Source organism: Dipteris shenzhenensis, chromosome 1 (genome assembly GCF_047967505.1).
Source record: "Dipteris shenzhenensis isolate YYH24624 ecotype China chromosome 1, Dip_SZ_1.0, whole genome shotgun sequence".
NCBI lineage: Eukaryota > Viridiplantae > Streptophyta > Polypodiopsida > Gleicheniales > Dipteridaceae > Dipteris > Dipteris shenzhenensis.
This window is the reverse complement of record NC_141596.1, coordinates 68424201-68441307: the sequence shown is the minus strand read 5'-3', so window position 1 is coordinate 68441307 and position 17107 is coordinate 68424201. Positions and strand designations below refer to the sequence as shown.

Genomic DNA, 17107 nt, shown 5'->3' with positions numbered 1-17107 from the left:
TAGTATTAATTTGTAAGACCACCATAATATTTTAATGACTATGGATTGTTTGTTTTTTCAATTGATGAGTGCATAGAACTATGACTAATACAAAATGTATTAGTGATTATGTGGGCACTATACTATGTAGGGTTGTATGGGTTATATCTAGGATACAAGTCATAAGGTAGGTTGGTTTTAATATGAGTTCAATGTGGATAATGTGCCACATGATAACCAACAAATCAATGTATTTATGTATAATGTGTGTGATGGGATCCCTTTAAGAGCAACAAACTTTACGTTGTGGAACTCATGTCTTTTCTCCTTTTCCCTCATCATGCTACCCCTCTACTCACTCCCATACTATAGCCTATGGCTACAACTCAAGTAGCGTTAGATACCTCCTATCTTGCACATGTTCTCTATTGCCACTAGTACAAATGTTCCCCTATAGTTCCATATGCTTTTATAGATAGTACAATGGCTACTATTGGAACTAGTATACGCCTTTCTTTGTATGCTTTAGTGTTTGGGATTGGCTCCTTTCATACTTGTCTCATGATCTCAATCTTGGCACCATTTACTCCCTCATCATGGTGCTTGTGGCCCTATCTAGATTTTGTAAACTATTAGACATCATGATTACTTTAAGCTTTGTGATAGATGGGATAGGTCTACAATGAGTGGGCTGGGCATGGCACTATTAATGTTCGTTTCTTCAGTGTTGACAATGTAGTCATATAGTGTTCACTAAAGCCAAGTGTTGGTCTCTGTGTTTGTAGATTGGTTTGCTTAGGCACAGCTCTAAACAGAGGCGATGAACTTGTTTATTGAAATGTCTAGATTATCATTATTCTATGAGATATGAACGTGTATGGTTTGGGGTTTTTAGATCTATAACTAGGTGGCCACTAGCATATGACATGGGAATGTTAAGCAAAATAAGCTTGAGCACGTGCTATAAATATATTTCCTTTTGGACTATATTATATACAAATGTATTTGCAATTCAATAATTTGCACCATTGAAAGAATTGTAATTCACTCATTTATAAGACTTGGAAAAGCGTTTGATTAAACATAGTGCACTTGCATATGTTATAACATTCAAACAAGAGTGTGATTGCATCCATGCATCATGCAACGGAACCTTTCAAACAAAATATTCAATTAAGCTAAGAAATACATTACTAGTTCGCATACATTATAGTCGATCCTAATATCACATATACTTTTTCCATTGGTTCCGTTATGTCATATACAAAGTAGTCTTAACATGTTTGAGATCGTTTTTCACATAAAAAGGTTTATCGTTGCACTGTGAAGTCCATTCTCCAAGTTTATGATCATAGTCATAAATTTTACTTCAATTAGGACTCCTATAATCAACCTCCTTCAGAAAGTAGAATTCATGCAATCAACCTCGTTGCCTACAATTAGTTGAGCAAGTAGCACTCCTACAATCAACCTCTTTCCCTTCAGCTTTTTTGAGGGGTAAAAATCTCAAGCATTTTTAACATGCTGTTAAGAGAATCTCGTAGCTAGACCCCTTGAATATTAATTGGAATGCACACTTTTGCATCTAGGCAAAATCTCGAAGGAAGCAATAAAAAATAGGGCTGCTATCAGAGCAAGGAGAATGGACAAGCTAAAGATGGATATTGAAATACTAGAACAAAGAGCAAGGATGAATGATATTAATGCCCAGCAACAACTATTGGATAAAAGAAAGGAAATCAGGATACAAGAGCATATTAAGATTCATAATGCCAAGATTTATTTCAAGGAATCGTGGGCAGGAAAGGTAGACAGACAAACCAAGGAAAATTTCATGAGGATCAGGAAAAAAAGACACCAAGAGGAAATTCCTCTACTGCAGAAGGAAGATGGAGAGGTGGCCAGAACAGAAGAAGAAAATGTGGACATCATTGTTAGTCATTTCAAGAACTTGTTAAGTATAGTGGACACAGTAGATGATAAAGTTCTGGACGCTAGAGACAGGTGTCAAACAGTCAAACAAATCAAAGTTTCTAACTCTCTCTCTACAGGAACTTAAAGAGGCAGCCTTTTCAATGGCTGATGGCAAAACACCTAGAGAGGATGGGCTTCCTATGGAGTTCTACAAGTTTTTCTGGGACACAGTGGGACCTTCTTTATTGGCAGTTTGGAGAGAGAGTGTTGATTAGGGCTTTCTACCAAACCACCTAAATGGAGGTGTGGTAAAGGTCATCCCAAAAGAGGGAGACATATCAGTCCTTAAAAACTAGAGACCCTTCACTATGTTAAATTGTTCTTATAAGATTTATGCCAAAGCCATTGCTTTGAGATTGAGGTGTAAAATGTACAACTAGATTCTGCGTGTAAAATGTACAACTAGATTCTGCAGGAACAGAAAGGATTCATAAAAAATAGACATCTCTTGGAGGCAATTATCAACACATAGGAAGGCTGCACACATGCTGAAGAAAGCAATCAAGAGATTTGTTTAATAAAAATAGACTTTGACAAGGCATATGACAGGTTGAATTGGGATTTTCTGTTGCAATCCCTTAACAGGTTGGGGCTTGGAACCAAGTTCACTTCCTTTGTTGCCCTACTGGTCTCCAATGCCTCAGTAAAGGTGTGTATGGATGGAGAGATGTCTCAGAGCTTCATGCTAAAAAGATCCATAAGACAAGGATGCCCTTTGGCTCCTCTCTTATTTGCCATAGCTACTGATGCCTTGGGATGGTTGATAAAAGATCAAGTGTCAAAGGGTGAATTTAATGGTATTGAGCTCCCTTCAAGAAAGCATCTACTGAACCAGCAATTTGTAGACGACACCACTCTCACCATAAGAAACACAAATGTAGATATACAAAGAGCTATGGAATGTATGGAAATCTTTTGTATGGCATCTAGATCTAAAATAAACCACTCAAAAACTGGGTATGCCCTGATTACTGGTAACTCCCAAAACCTTCTGGACCAGTTGGGCTGCAAAAGAATTCCTCATGGGCAAATTTTCAGACTATTGAGTATCCCTATGGGTTTCAAAGTTAAGATGAAAAAAGCAAGATGGGAATGGTTTCTAGAAAGGTTAAGAAAAAAATAGATAGGCTCAGAGGGTTATAGGCAAATTTAGTAGGGAGGAGGGGCATGCTAAACCATTGCATATACCCATAGCTATCTTCTATCTTTGCTGCTGGTGTCATTCCAAAATAGGATTATAAAAGTTTATAAGAATCTACAGATCCTTCCTATGGGGGGGTTGTGACACAAGAAGAAGAATAGCCAAGGTCAAATGGGCTTTCTGTACCAGGCCCAGAAAGGAAGGAGGGTTGGGAGTTATTAATATACAGTTGGCAGCCTACAAATTAGCAACCACATGGATAATAAAAGCCATCACTTCTCTCCTGAAAGTGACTAGGCTAACCTCCTTCTCAGAAATTTCAAGTATGTCAGATCTTACTCTCAACCATAGGCAACCCGAAACCCTGCACAACCAAGGGGAGCCAGTTTTGTGGTGGGCCTTTGAGCAGATCAAGAGTCACATTATCCTCTCTGGACTTCATGACTCTAGATTCAATTTGCGTGTCTATGTTCTTCACTAAACAACAGTTAAATGATGAGGACTTCCTAAAAGCATGGCATCTTTCAAAGAAGGGGTTAACATGTTGGGGAGATATGTGGGACAAAACCAACTTCAAGTGGAAGACATGGCTTGAGATAAGAAGGGAATTCAGACTTAGTAATGCAGACCAAGAGTTGATTATGAGCAGAGTACAGTTGTGGGAGGGAGACCACCTGGAATGGGGGCAGGGTCCTAAAGTTCAATAGAGAGTTTGGCTGGGTAGGCAGTTCATCCCGCTTACCTATCCCCACTCCTTCTAAAGGCATTGAAGAGGTTGTGATCAAACTCAATGCCAGATGGAATAGTGCTAATGCTAAAAGGAAATGGGGTAACAAATTTGCACTAATCTGGTATAGAAGAATCCCAGAGAAAATGTCCACTTTGTTATGGCTAATTTTGCACAAGGCTGTCTAGAATAATTGCAAAAGCCTCAGGATTGGTAAGGGAGATGGTACATGCAAATGTGGTTTTGGTATCAAGGAGGACATTTTCCATTTGTTTATAGCTTGTCCTAGAGCAAGAAAGGTTTGGAAAGAGATTCAGTTAAGGATAGGGGAACCAATCAACTCAAGGTCTATTCTATTGGGAGATGCACTCAAACTTTCTTATGCCACATGGGTATACATCAGGGCACATGCATGACAGTTTATTTGGATTTTCTGAAATGCTTATCAATTCAATGAAAAGGTCATGCATGTTGATCAGATATTTTTTAATTGGTATGAAATATATTTTCCTACTAACTGAACACTACTTGATGTGGTCCAGGCCAAATTCTTGTTGGACCAAGAGTTCCATAACTATAATGACCAGGTTTCACAAAACTGCAGGCAAAACTTGAAGACCACATCAGGGATGCAAGGAGGTGTACAAACTCCAGCGATGACCTACAAGCAGAGCTCCTACCATCTCTATTCCCAGTTAAAGAAGAACCCACAGTTTAAAGAGTCACCTTGTTCCTCTGTTACCAGGTCAACAGCAATGGATTTTGTTGGTTTTTCTACTCTGACAAGGAGAAATCCTAGTCTTAGGATGAGGGATGCAAGAAACCTTTCCTGTCAACAAATGGAGCAGAGCCTACTATCAAAGCACTACTTATTAGATCAATGAATCTGAGCTTTTGTTCCTCTTCTCTGTGCATACTAGATTTTTTGTTTCTCTCCTCTAAGCAGTGGCTTTTTTGTATACATGCTAGATCTTCCTCTTTAGAGGAGAACATTTTGTTCACTTGGGACTTCATTGTACAAATCATATGATTATAATATAATCAAATATTTCTTTGCCCAAAAAAAATAAAAAATAAAAAAATAAAAAAATAAATGGAGATTCCATGAATAGCTTCTTGAGTTCCATGGAAGTTTTTACATCAAAATAGGCTTAAAGTGAAATAAGGATGGAAAAAAATGTACTTTTTAAGAAAAGGGTCTGATCGGAGGCATGTGGTTTGTCTCACTTGATGAAAGTGACTCTCCTTATGTGGATAGCACAAAATTTCCTGATAACCAGAGTGAACACCTATTTTACTACCTTTAGAGTGTTCCCAAAGCACCTATATCCCTTTTGTATTGTTGTGTGATCTCACATCCCTTTTGTATTGTTGTGTGATGAGATCTCTCATGAAGTTTAGTATTTCACGTTCTTTTAGAGATATTTTGTGCCCATACTGCTGTCCTCCTCTAGGAGCTTGTTGATGCACAAAAACATGCTTCCATGGTTTATGGTCTACGTTAAACTTGTGCCTTTAGTCATCTTGCAATTTCTCTTTCTCTAATGACTCATCCTCCTCATGAACCATGTGCATCCTATGGTAAAGATTCATTGAGTGTCTTCTTCATTTTTTAATTCAATTTATTTTCATCAACTACCTCTTTGTATAGATAACAATCTCCAACCCTAATCTTGGCTAGTCTTCTGTTTATCCAAGCCGCCACCACCACCAAATACTAGAGTTATGGTGGACTTGCGAGCCATTTTCTTGATAGGGAAAGGAGTTATATTTGGATTCTTGATGTCTTCCGATCCCACAAATGTGGTGTTGACAAGCAAAAATTTAGGGGTGGATTGGGCCAAGATTACTTGGTTGTTGATTCTCACCTTGTTTAACAAAGGAGTAAGTCATTTAATTGCTGACATTAGGATATCTAGTAGCGTTTCTTTGGGGGTTATGTAGAGGGGAAGAGGCATTGTTTTAGGGTTTTTACTATAAGACTTATTGAGCAATTAATGAAGAAGCCTAATGGATTTCTTATGAGATTTTAGATGCAACACACACACACACTTACTATCCCTTTTTCCTTTTGACCATACTAATTACTTTTCTTCCCTTTATAATCCTTCGAATACCCGTTTAAACTATTCCCCCCCTCCCCCCCCCCCCCTCTCTCTCTCTCTCTCTCTCTCTCTCTCTCTCTCTCTCTCTCCAGAATTGTTCTGTTACTCTTTCTCTACCCTAATTAATGAAGAAGCCTAATGGATTTCTTATGAGATTTTAGATGCAACACACACACACACTTACTATCCCTTTTTCCTTTTGACCATACTAATTACTTTTCTTCCCTTTATAATCCTTCGAATACCCGTTTAAACTATTCCCCCCCCCTCTCTCTCTCTCTCTCTCTCTCTCTCTCTCTCTCTCCAGAATTGTTCTGTTACTCTTTCTCTACCCTTCTCACTTCTCTCTTTCTCCTAAATTCCTAGAGGTTAATGTTTTCAGCATTTTAAGACTACCTTCCCTAACTTTACCCTCGCAAGCCTCACCTAACCTACCCTCCTCAAACCTAAAACCCCCCAACCAACCCTAACCCCCCCTGACTTCTACTCTATCTCCAGACCTTCCCACTACCACGATGCTACATAACTGACTTCTCCCCTCTCCCCTGACTACCCACACTATTTAAACCTCCTACTCTCCTTCACAATCATCCGTACGCCCCTTCATCACACCCTGCTATCTGCTGCCTACCCTATTCCACTCCCCTGCACCTCTACGGCCTCTTCCCCCACCCAAGGCAACCTCGCAACCCGCACCTCCAAAACCCTCACCATTATTTTCTCTTACGCCTCCTACGCCCTCTCACTGCCGTGCTTTGCTCTACGGCCTCTTCCCCCACCTAAGGTAGCCTCGCCTCCTATGCCCTCTCACTGCCGTACTTTGCTGCACTACTCTCTTCCCTAAAGCTCCTCGCCGTCTCGCGCGCGTCTTGCCTCCCCCCATCTCAGTTTCTCCATTTGGCTCGGCTATGCTCCTCACAGTTTGTGCCATCAACAGCCTAGTACATATGCATCATCTCATAGTCTCTAGAGGTAAGTGCTCCAAAAACCACTCATCAAGATCATCCATGGACAACTCTAGGATGCTCATCCTTTGGGACCATTGAAGGTGTAGCAATAACACCCCTCGCTTGTTATCGGGGTCACAATAAAAAAGTAGCTTAAACACATATACTTAAACAACTCGTTATGGTGTTAAATATGTAAAAAGGTGGGTTTATAACTTGTGGAGTGGGGTGAGTAAACTGAGATGAATATGCTAGGGTAAATTAACTTGAGGTAAAAACGGAGGGAAAGGGGAAATGTACTAAAAATTTGATCAAAGTGTTGAGAGTATGGAAGGTGGGAAAAATTACTTGAAGGAAATTGTAAACGGAATTTTTGAAGGAAGGATACCGGGGAATCAGAAAAGGGAGTTTATTAGAGGTAATTAAATAAATAAATAAGGGGAAGGGAAAAAGGCAAAGGGAGAATTATATAATAGAGAGAAGGGGGAGGGGAAAACCAAGCAGGGGAAAGAAAAAACCAAGAGGGGAAGGATAGTAAATGGCCGAGGGGGGTGCGAGATTCAATATGTAAGAGGTGAAATTTTGAAGGCGGAAAGAAATTGGAGAGAGTTTAAAGCCTAAAGAAATAGTGGGTGGGGGGGTTAAGGGAGATAGATAGATTAGGAACATAAATAAATAGATAGATAAGTTAGGATTATAGAGAAAATGAAGGGGGAAATTGAAGAAAAATAAGGGTAAGGAGGGAAAGGAAATAAAGCAAAAGAAAAAACCCATGCTAAAAAGATAAATAGAAAAGGGGGGAGGGAAAAGAACAGAAAGATAAGTAAATAGAGAGAGGGAGCGAGGGAGGGGGGGGGGGGGGGATATATAAATTGAGAAGAGAGGTAGGGGGGAGAGCGTGAGGGCAATAAATGAAGGGGGGAGGGGAATTAGTGAAAAAGTAAGAAACCCAATGATCAGAGAGTTCATTTTGTAAGTACGGGCGAAAAGGTGGAAAGGGGAGGTATAGGTGCACCGAGGGGTTGTCGGTGGGAAAAAACACGAGGCACAAGTGTTGTCAGACTGTGCAAGGCAAGTGACCAATTTGTAGCAAGAGGCGGGTGACCAAGCCACGAGGGGTTAGAAGCCGTTGGTGTCTACTTTGTATAAGTAGAGGCATCACACAAGCCATTGAGAGGCCTCAAAGGAGGAACAATAGAAACCACCTCTCCCAACAACAAGGGCCATCACCCATCTAGATGATCCTCCTGCTTTGGAGGTACGCAAGCTGATATTTCTTCGCTCTAGGGCTGAGTGCACCATACCGTTCAAAGTGGCCAAATACACACCCCACTGGGAAGACATTTGGCCATGAAGTAAGGTCCAGTCCACCCACTAACATACTTAGGTTTATGCTTCAAAAATATAGATGATGAATCATACTTTGTTTTAACTTTTTTCAGGCTTGAGCACTTACCCCTAGGATTTTTTCATGATGTCTTTTGTATTGAATACTATATTTACTTAGACTACATCATAATACTTATTTCTAGGCTCTTTCTAGGGTTTTGTCATAGATATGTGTGGATCATGGATCATGTTTTATATTGAGGTTAAGTCTTTTTTATGACTTGAAACTACTACCTGTCTACTCGTAATTTCTGATTTACGAATCTCAATGATGTGAAGCGTGGCTGGAACTCCGTTTATTTATATGTATATGTATGTATATTTTATATAGACATTATTAACCTTAAAAACCTAAACTCTGTTTCCTCACAATGGCTGGACCTCCAAAACTCTGTTTTGCACTGTGCTCTGTTTCTCCGGTTTCGAACCTCCTAGGAACAATGCTGCTTTTCTACAACACCATGGGAGGCCTCCCCCCAAAAATGACAGGGACAATAAAATTCCAATAAAAGTACATTCCAGACTCAACACCACATGAAGCCAAAACCTTGCCAAAAGCTCTCAAAAACTCGAGTCTGGTCCGTTCTGTTAATCCATGACACAACATTGAGTCCCTTTGGAACTCGATTCAGATATTACAACGGTTTGGATAGAAATAGAATACATGTAGTGTAGCACTACCACATAAATACAAAATGATAGATCACATCTACATCCTCTTCCACCATTACATCATAACCTCACAACTTTACAACACTACAAGCCAATCAGGCATGCTACATGTTCTCCCTTACACTGGAAATGGATGCAGAGCCTATCAGGCAAGCTACAAATACATGGAATGGACACAGCTTTGCTGTGTTCAGAAATGATACATGGTCTGTATACATACAATACAACTCTACAGACTTGGTGCTAGTACCCATTGCCATTCTTGAAGCCGTGCCTGAAAAGAAAATCCTCTAGAGAGCAATTTCACCTTCCCCCTTAAAACTCTCTCGATCATTTTGCTAGGCAATCATTTAGCTAGGCAGTATGTGAGCAGCCTTAACTATGATCAATGAGCCAAAGTGGCTTCAGGAGGCTTCTGCACAGCTCGATAACATTGAAGACTGCATAAAGGAAGAAGTGTCTTAGAATCTCTATACTTATACGCATTTTGGCAAGAAGGTCCAGCACATCGCTCTCTTTCTTGAGGATAGCTGTAACAAACACATCAGAAAGAACCTGTAAGCAGCATTCAACTTTTAAAAACCTCCCAGCAAACCCAAGGAGTGTGCACTGTGGAGGTATGTAGATGGGTGCATGAGCGTGTAAGTCCCCAGCATTCATGCATGAGTGTGAGAGAGAGTGAACCTCAAAGGACCCGAAAATATCTTTGGTAGCTCAAGGTCCTGTGAAAAAGAAACAACATTTCCAGTGGGACCAAGGACCCATCTGATGCTGTTGGAAGCCGGTACCATGGCAGCAGCTTTCTTCTCCTGCATAAATTATTGATTGCTAGTATGAGTTTCTGACATACTGGCCTGCATCAGGTAACTACTATAACTGCTGAGAGGATTCGCCTAACCTGCTCCATTTCTTCTCGTTGTTTCTGAAGCTTACCCTCACGTTTCTTCCTTTGAGAGTCCTGAGACAGAATTTTCTGTATCGCAACAGCCTGAAAAGTGCAACAGAAATAACATCAGCAAGAGAATACAAAAAAGTTCCACTCATTACTAATCAAATGATTAGCAAGACAAAAGGACCTGTATCTCTTTTGCTGCTTTCTCAACTTGCTGCCTCCGTTTTCGGGCAGCCTCTTCTTTCTTCAGCTGTCGTTCAGCAGCTGTCAGAATTTCTTTTTGCTCTGCAGAGAAAAATACGTGCAAAATATGCTCAGTCCAACCCTGCTTCCATCATTTACAATCGACAAGCTCACTAAAAGTTTTTGTCCAAGGGTTGAGTATCGATCAACTCCTTGTTTTATGGTCCTTACGAAATTATAACCATGAACCACTTTTCTTCAAGAAAACAAAGCTTACTTTTTGAGCCAGACTGTGTTAATCCATCCGGAAACTCTATCAAGCTTGCCCCTGCATCCGCAAAACCACCACCTTTGCTACACTGCAATGCTCTTTGCCTTGCAGTGAGAGGAACTCCCGCCCTATTCTCACTTGGAACTGTTTTAACATCCCCTGCAACTCCCCATTTACCATCGTCCCCAATTTCCATTCTCCGCCTTTTCCTTCTTTTTATTCTAGGTCTGTCTTCACCTATGCTTTCAACATCTTCGTCCTCATCCAGAGTGTCAACCTCCTCCTCTTCTATTCGATACAGATCTTCATCTGAGTCAACCTCAACCTTTTTCCTTCGCCGCTTCTTAGGTTCTGCTTCTTCATCCTCATCACCATCTAGTACACGTTTCTTGGGTATCCTAGAGCTCTTCCGCACTCCTTGCAACGGCTGATTGACTGCATCTTTTAGGAAAGATGGGGTATGATGACTCACATTTGTGAAGTTACCCTTGGATTCCACAGCTTTGTAGTCACTTCGTTCACGTTCATCTGCTAGATAAGCAAGAAACCCCTCATTTTCAGAAACGTGTACTTGCTCCTTCACATTAGGGAGCACAACATCGTCATCTTCATCTGAGTTCTCCTGTAAAACGTTTTCGACACGATCAAAAATTAGATACTAGACAGGAAGACTCTACAGAAACAATCAAGCACAGCAAAGAGCCACAAATAGCCTACACATATTGCATGAAGTCAACGTCACAATTGAATTTTGAATGCAAGCAATCAGGCCGACTGCAGAAAGTTCCTCCTAAACTTTAGTTCCAGAGATGTGGAGCCACAAGTCAGAAACACTTCAGGCAATCAAGTGCCATGGTAATATAAATATTCACTACGCTAGTCTTCTATGCATCGTATGCACGCCCAACAGGACACAAACCTGCAGTAAAACAGGGACAATTTACCTGAAGGATAAGACGCTGCCTGCGCTTGTTGGGTTCAGGTGCTGGCCTAGGTCTCTTGATACGAACACCACTTGTTTGGGCAGGCCTACCTATCCCTGCATCTTGAAGTCTGCCAGCTTCTGATTGCCTTCTTCCATCTGGATGAATAGTATGAGTGATTCCACCCACCTTGAGCTTAAGCTTTGCGAGAGGACGGCTGTCCTCTCCAATTTTCTCAGAGGCGTAATCAGAAACCTTTTCAGAACTCTTCATTTCATGCACCAATGGGTTATTTCCCACCCCAGCATTTCCACCGTGGAAACTGCTCCCATGGCTATACCCTGCAGCAGAATTTCCATTTTGTGGCTGGCCTCCATGGCTGCTTCGTAGAGAAGCGCTTTCTTTCTCTGGTTGGCTTCCATGGCTGTTCGCATAAGACGTATCTCCACCCCCAGACATAGCAGTTCCATTATGTGACATACTACCGTGATTATGCCCTATCACAGCACCTCCACTGAGAGACTGCTGACTCGTGTGTCTGTCAAATGAATCCCCACGCTCTGGTCCATCCCTTAACTTCCAGTAACTATGCCTTGACTCAGTAGCCCTCCTTACCTTCTGGTAATCCCTATCCCGGGAATGCTCCCTGGGGCTCCAGTCCTTGTGACTGCTGTGAAACCGACTACCCCTTTCCCTGTAGCCCCTATCCTTGGAAGAGTAGTCACTTCTATCTCGGTGACCACGATCCTTCCAAGAATAATCACCTCGGTCCCTGTAGCCCCAGTCACGGGAAGAGTAGCTTCCCCTATTCCTGTGCCAAGAACTTCTGGAGTAGTGATCGTTCTTGTCTCGATACTCCGAGTCCTTGTAACGTTTCTCAGAGGGACCCCTCTCCTTGGATATCCTTTCAAGCTTCTTCATCCGCTCGTACTCAGGGCTGCCCGCCCGCCTGCTCTCATCTAGACCGGTACTTTTCTCTATGGCGCTCTTCTTACTTGGCCTGCTCGAAACTCTGTCATACGACCACTCGTCATCCCTGCGTCTCTCCCTCCTCTGGAACATTTTCCATTCACTCCTGCCTTCTCCATCACCTACTTTATCGGGGTTGCCGTACCCTTTGGAATCGCCACCTTCTTTATACGCCTCTCTAAACTTCTCTTCAGAGGAAGCAGCTCTATCTCTGCCCCCTGGCGGTTCGTGACCAGGCATCTTCGTTACGGTAGACTCGGCAATTTTGTGTCCTTGGACGTCTTTGAGAAGAGACCTTGAAGAATAGCCGTTCTCTTCATGAATCGGGTTAGCATCTGATGGACTACAGGAGAGAGAAAAGGTAGAGGGAGAACCCGTGTCGCGATCGAATGCTAGCAGCGAGTGAGATCCAGAGCGCGGCTTGCGGCTCGACCCTGAGCGAGGTTTGCGGACTCCGGCCGCCAGATCGACCAGCGCTCCATCCTGCCTGTCCAGGTTAGTCACTTTCTCCATGTTAGAATAAGGCAGATCCGCAATGCCACGAGATGCACGAAAAAAAGAGGAAGCCGAAGAAGCAGAGACGTGAAGTGAAAGATGAAAAGCTGAAAGGCCGAAGTAAGAACAAGAACGGGAAGGACCCAAGAAGGAAAAAGTGGGTTTGGGAGGGTAAGGTAAGCGCAAAAGTTGGGAAGACGAGGGAGAAAGGACCCAGGAAGGGGGGGAGAGGAAAGGGAGGCAAGAAAGGCAAGGGAAAGAGGAGGTGGAGAAGAGGGGGAGTAGAGGGCGGCAGGGGAAGAGGAAGGCGGGGCAAAGGCTATTGAAGAAGACAGAGGAAGAGGAGGAGGGGGGTTTTGGCCCTGATGAGGAACAAGTGCAAAGAGAAGAAAGAAGAGGAGGAGGCAGGGGTTTTGGGCATAGCGAAGAAGAAGCAAAGACGAGGACGAAGCAAGGGCCACAGGGGAGGCGGAAGGGGATAGGTCAAAGAGAAAGGGGCGGGGGGAACACAAACCTGAGAGGGGGTTCTGCTGCTGAGTGCTGGTTAGAAGCAGCACAAGGCTAGGCTATGGTGGCCTTGCTCTCTCTCTCTCTCCTCTCTCTCTCTCTCTCTCTCTCTCTCTCTTCTCTCTTCTCTTCTGTGTGCGTGTGTGTGTGTGTGGATCTGTCTGTCCGAAGCTCTGTCTGCGCTTGCTGGCGATGGCTGCCTTCCTTGGTGACCCTCCCCTCCCCTCCCTTCCCCTCCCTCCGTTTGTTTCTACAAACAAATGACGCTCTCTCAATTGCTTTTCTTCCAACAAAGTTGATTCTCCTCTCCTTCTCCACTTATTATTATTCCGCTGTCCCCATCCACTTAACCTTCTACAACCTTCGTCTCCTTGGAGACATCTCCCCTCCTATCATCCTCTTCCAAGTTCCAACATCCTTGGCCCTCCAAGTCACTCCACACACACACTAAAAGAAATGCGCAATTAGTGATGAAGCCTCTATAGGCGATTGGTTCACACGCTTTTGTAGCTGAAATAGCTTTAAGCATTTGATCGGTGCCTGCATACTGCATCTAAGAGCTAGAGACCTTTCATTGGCTAGCCCATCAAACTATGGACCTCTGCAAAAGCATTGAAGACAATTCAGCATACTCTTAATGCTAGATGGCAACTTGCCATTGGCTGCAGCAAAAATGTCGCACTGGTGCTCAAAATGGCAAAGTTCAAAACTGAGGTGCACTTCGAGGGTCCCTTAATTATTGTGCGCTTCAGGGGCCCCTTCTTGTGGGGGTACCTATTCGCTCTTAGGCACTTTTCAATTAATTAATTTGTTTGCATGTATCTAGCGTGTCCACATTAACCTAAGCTAATTGTGCAATTTATTTAAATTATTCCATAACCTAAAATGCACACCCACATTAAACCAAATTAAATTATTTTTGCATTCCCCAGATTACATTGCATAACGCACTGCAACAAGATTGCCATTAACATTTGCGATTTTATTCATTCCATAATAATATTTACAAACTCCATTTCCAAAACGGAATCCCAGCTATCACATTGCCAAAAAGGGGATTCCCATATACAAAATTCCCATATAAATTTCAAGCGATGTGAATTCCACCGCTGTTTCTGACTGGCAGAGGTAGGAAGTCGGGTAAACAAGGGCAAGTGCTACTTGTCTGGCTACCATCAGAGCTCAGTACAGGCTCCTTCCCAATTCGATGAACTCGTATAGATGGCACACTATCGGATCGAAGCGGACTCTCATTCGCAAGGAGGAAATTTTCGTCTAGCACATCAATTGGCACACCAGGAGTATCTGTTGCATATGTAGTCCACATGCGGTCGAAGTATCTCGAGGCATCGAGAATCCCCCTAATATGCTAGTCTGCTCGCGGGTACATCGATCGTGCCTCACATGAGAAGAAAATCGAGCTAATATCACTTGGCATGAGAGATGTCGATGAGATCATGCTCTTCCAGAGGCTCTGAGCTCGCGTTACATCCATCCCTCTTCCCTAAAAAGGAATAATCCACGCCACTGACATATAATACTAGTCGGACCTTAACATCTTTAGCAAGCATTTGCTTAACACCATTCCTAATCTACATGCTTGCTTAAACTTCCAGTACATAAAACAACAATAAAAATGTTCATGTTCGACAGGCAAACATGATTCTTTATCTCATCTGCCTCGTACCTCACATACAACTCCCTCCCAGCTTCCAAATCCTCTGTACTAACGTTTTTACACACACTTTTGAAGTGTGGCTAGCCGAAATCTTTCAAATAGTACCCTAACATTCCATGGTACATGTGCATATTTCTCTGCTTTAGGGCATGACACATTATCACTGCACCCTCAAGAGACCCTCAAGCCCACTCACATCCCACCCAACATACTTTTGAATCAACCTATTTACCGTGAGAATACTTCGAGCCGAAATCTTGATTACCATCTGCAGGTGCAAGTGGGACAATGCCACCTCCCTCTCAACCGCACAGAAACCAGAGATGCACACATCCTCCATAAACTTCTCTACCTTGCTAAGAATACTCAAATCCACGTCCCCACCTCCAATACCCACCGTTACACTCAACTCAAATACTTTCGGTTCTGATGTCTTTTTCCGAGCAGAGCTCGCGGACTTTTGAACACTGCTCTTCCTCCTGTAGCAGTAGCAGCAACAAGTTAGAAAATCTATTCCTCCTGCCCCCTTTCCATCGACTGGGGGGTCCTATTCGCGCTAAGGCCTGAACATCTAAATCCAGTTCGTTAGCACCCTTACCAATCCACTGAAACTCCATCAACCATAGCAGCTTGCACATCTGATCTCCTCAGTATACGATCGCCATCAGCATCCTCTTTGTCCTCCTTCTCTTTGCCTACAACATGACATCGGAATGACTGTCTTCCCCTTTATGCTCACGGACGACACCCTCCATCCCCGCAACACCAGCTTTATCCGTCCCAAGCCCATCGAACACATCATGGAGGTAATAAAATATCGTTCCATGTAGAATCATGCAAGGTAACACCTATTTAACTACCTCGAAATGCTCCAGAACCACCCACACTAGTCCATCACGTGCACAACGACACATGGGCAGCCATGCATCCACCCCCCCTTTCTCCGCCCCCGCCCAAAGCTACAAATTAAAGTAATTCCCCCTTTCCATCGACTGGGGGGTCCTATTTGTGCAAGTCTCAAAAATTGGCCACCAGTGCCACACTATGGGCTTCGTGTGCACTGAGCCTAAGGGATGGACATGATTACTTTTTGCTAATTAGGTCCATCCCACTAGTTCTCAGTTTGTCAAATTCCCACTAGTTCTCAGCTTGTGTGGTCAATTTGACTAGTTTTAAACATGGTTTAGCTACTATTTAGCATGATGGTTGAGGGTAATATTAGGGGTATGTAATGCTTGTTAGGGTTTTATTTTGTGAACATTCTGCCCTCTTTGTTAGTTGAGCTATTGTTAGCATGCTCTGCAGAGTTGGGGTTAAAACAAATGCATTGATGGGGGTTCGTCGTATCAGAGTAGATATCAATTTTCCTACCCTATGTTTGCGAATGGAAAGTCGCCTCTATTTGATTCTGTTGTTTGTTGGATTTGCATAGCATTGGTGTGTGTGGGGATATAGGTTTTGGTGTTGCTCTTTGGCATTTGTTGGTCTTGCGTTGGTGGAGTTGGCACTTGTGAGCCTCTTCTTAAGCTCCTGATGTACTGCTGTTTGCAAAACAGCGGTTTGTTATAGACAATGGGTGCAAGGGAATTGTGTTCACCGTCTTTGTAAGTTTGCAGCGTGGAGGTCGTTTGAAATTGCCAGTTTGTTGTAGGTGTTGCTTGCAAGGGCAAAATATCTACGTTGCAAGGTTTACACGAGCTTGGAGTTGAGGTGAACGGTGCTTGCAAGGGCAATATGTTGTATATGAGCAGGGAATTGAGGTGAATGCTAGTTGCTACTTGCAAGAGCAATGTGATGTAGGTTGAATGATTGTTTGAGTCACAATGAGTGTTTGGGTCATTGTATCATTTCCGATTGCTGGAGTGTTTGATGATTGCCTTCTTGCTCCTGTGTGCAAGGCCGTTTCGCGGTCTTGCTATGTCTGTCCTATATGTTGATTGGTCCTTTGTTGTTTGTGATCTAGTCAGAGTTTTAATTCGAAGTGTCATGGTCTCCTTTGCCAATCTTTGTACGATTGATGATGCGTGTGAGTTTGTGGGACATTTTGTGACGATGGACTTTTGCATGTGTGACTATGTGGAATTCTTCTCTGCATGTTTTGATTCGTATAGGTGCATTTGCATGTAGGTCTATACCCCCAACATTTTGTTATCATAGAAGAAAGAATAAATGCAGAATGCATTTGTAATCTATTTATAAAACCGTTGACTTCACCAGCAACAAACAGTTTAAATGAAAGATGTAATCTTTTCTTA

At 42.7% G+C, this 17107-nt stretch overlaps 1 protein-coding gene across 1 annotated transcript; it reads right to left on the bottom strand.

Moving 5' to 3' along the window:
- Positions 1 to 8863: 8863 nt before the first annotated feature.
- LOC147906276 (uncharacterized) lies at positions 8864 to 13156 on the bottom strand. The gene is made up of 6 exons (XM_087377665.1): positions 11225 to 13156; positions 10287 to 10902; positions 10011 to 10111; positions 9833 to 9922; positions 9619 to 9743; positions 8864 to 9464 (listed from the first exon to the last, which is right to left on the bottom strand). The coding sequence occupies exons 1-6, from the start codon at positions 12683 to 12685 to the stop codon at positions 9320 to 9322; spliced, it is 2538 nt and encodes an 845-aa protein (XP_087233791.1). The 5' UTR covers positions 12686 to 13156; the 3' UTR covers positions 8864 to 9319.
- Positions 13157 to 17107: the final 3951 nt, after the last annotated feature.

Excerpts from the sequence above, each read along its gene's own strand:
- LOC147906276 (XM_087377665.1), bottom strand. The coding sequence starts at position 12,685 with ATGGAGAAAGTGACTAACCTGGACAGGCAGGATGGAGCGCTGGTCGAT. Across the intron at positions 10,112-10,286 it reads AACACAGTCTGGCTCAAAAA|AGCAAAAAGAAATTCTGACA; the intron begins GTAAGCTTTGTT and ends TTTTCTCTGCAG. Across the intron at positions 9,744-9,832 it reads AACGAGAAGAAATGGAGCAG|GAGAAGAAAGCTGCTGCCAT; the intron begins GTTAGGCGAATC and ends TAATTTATGCAG.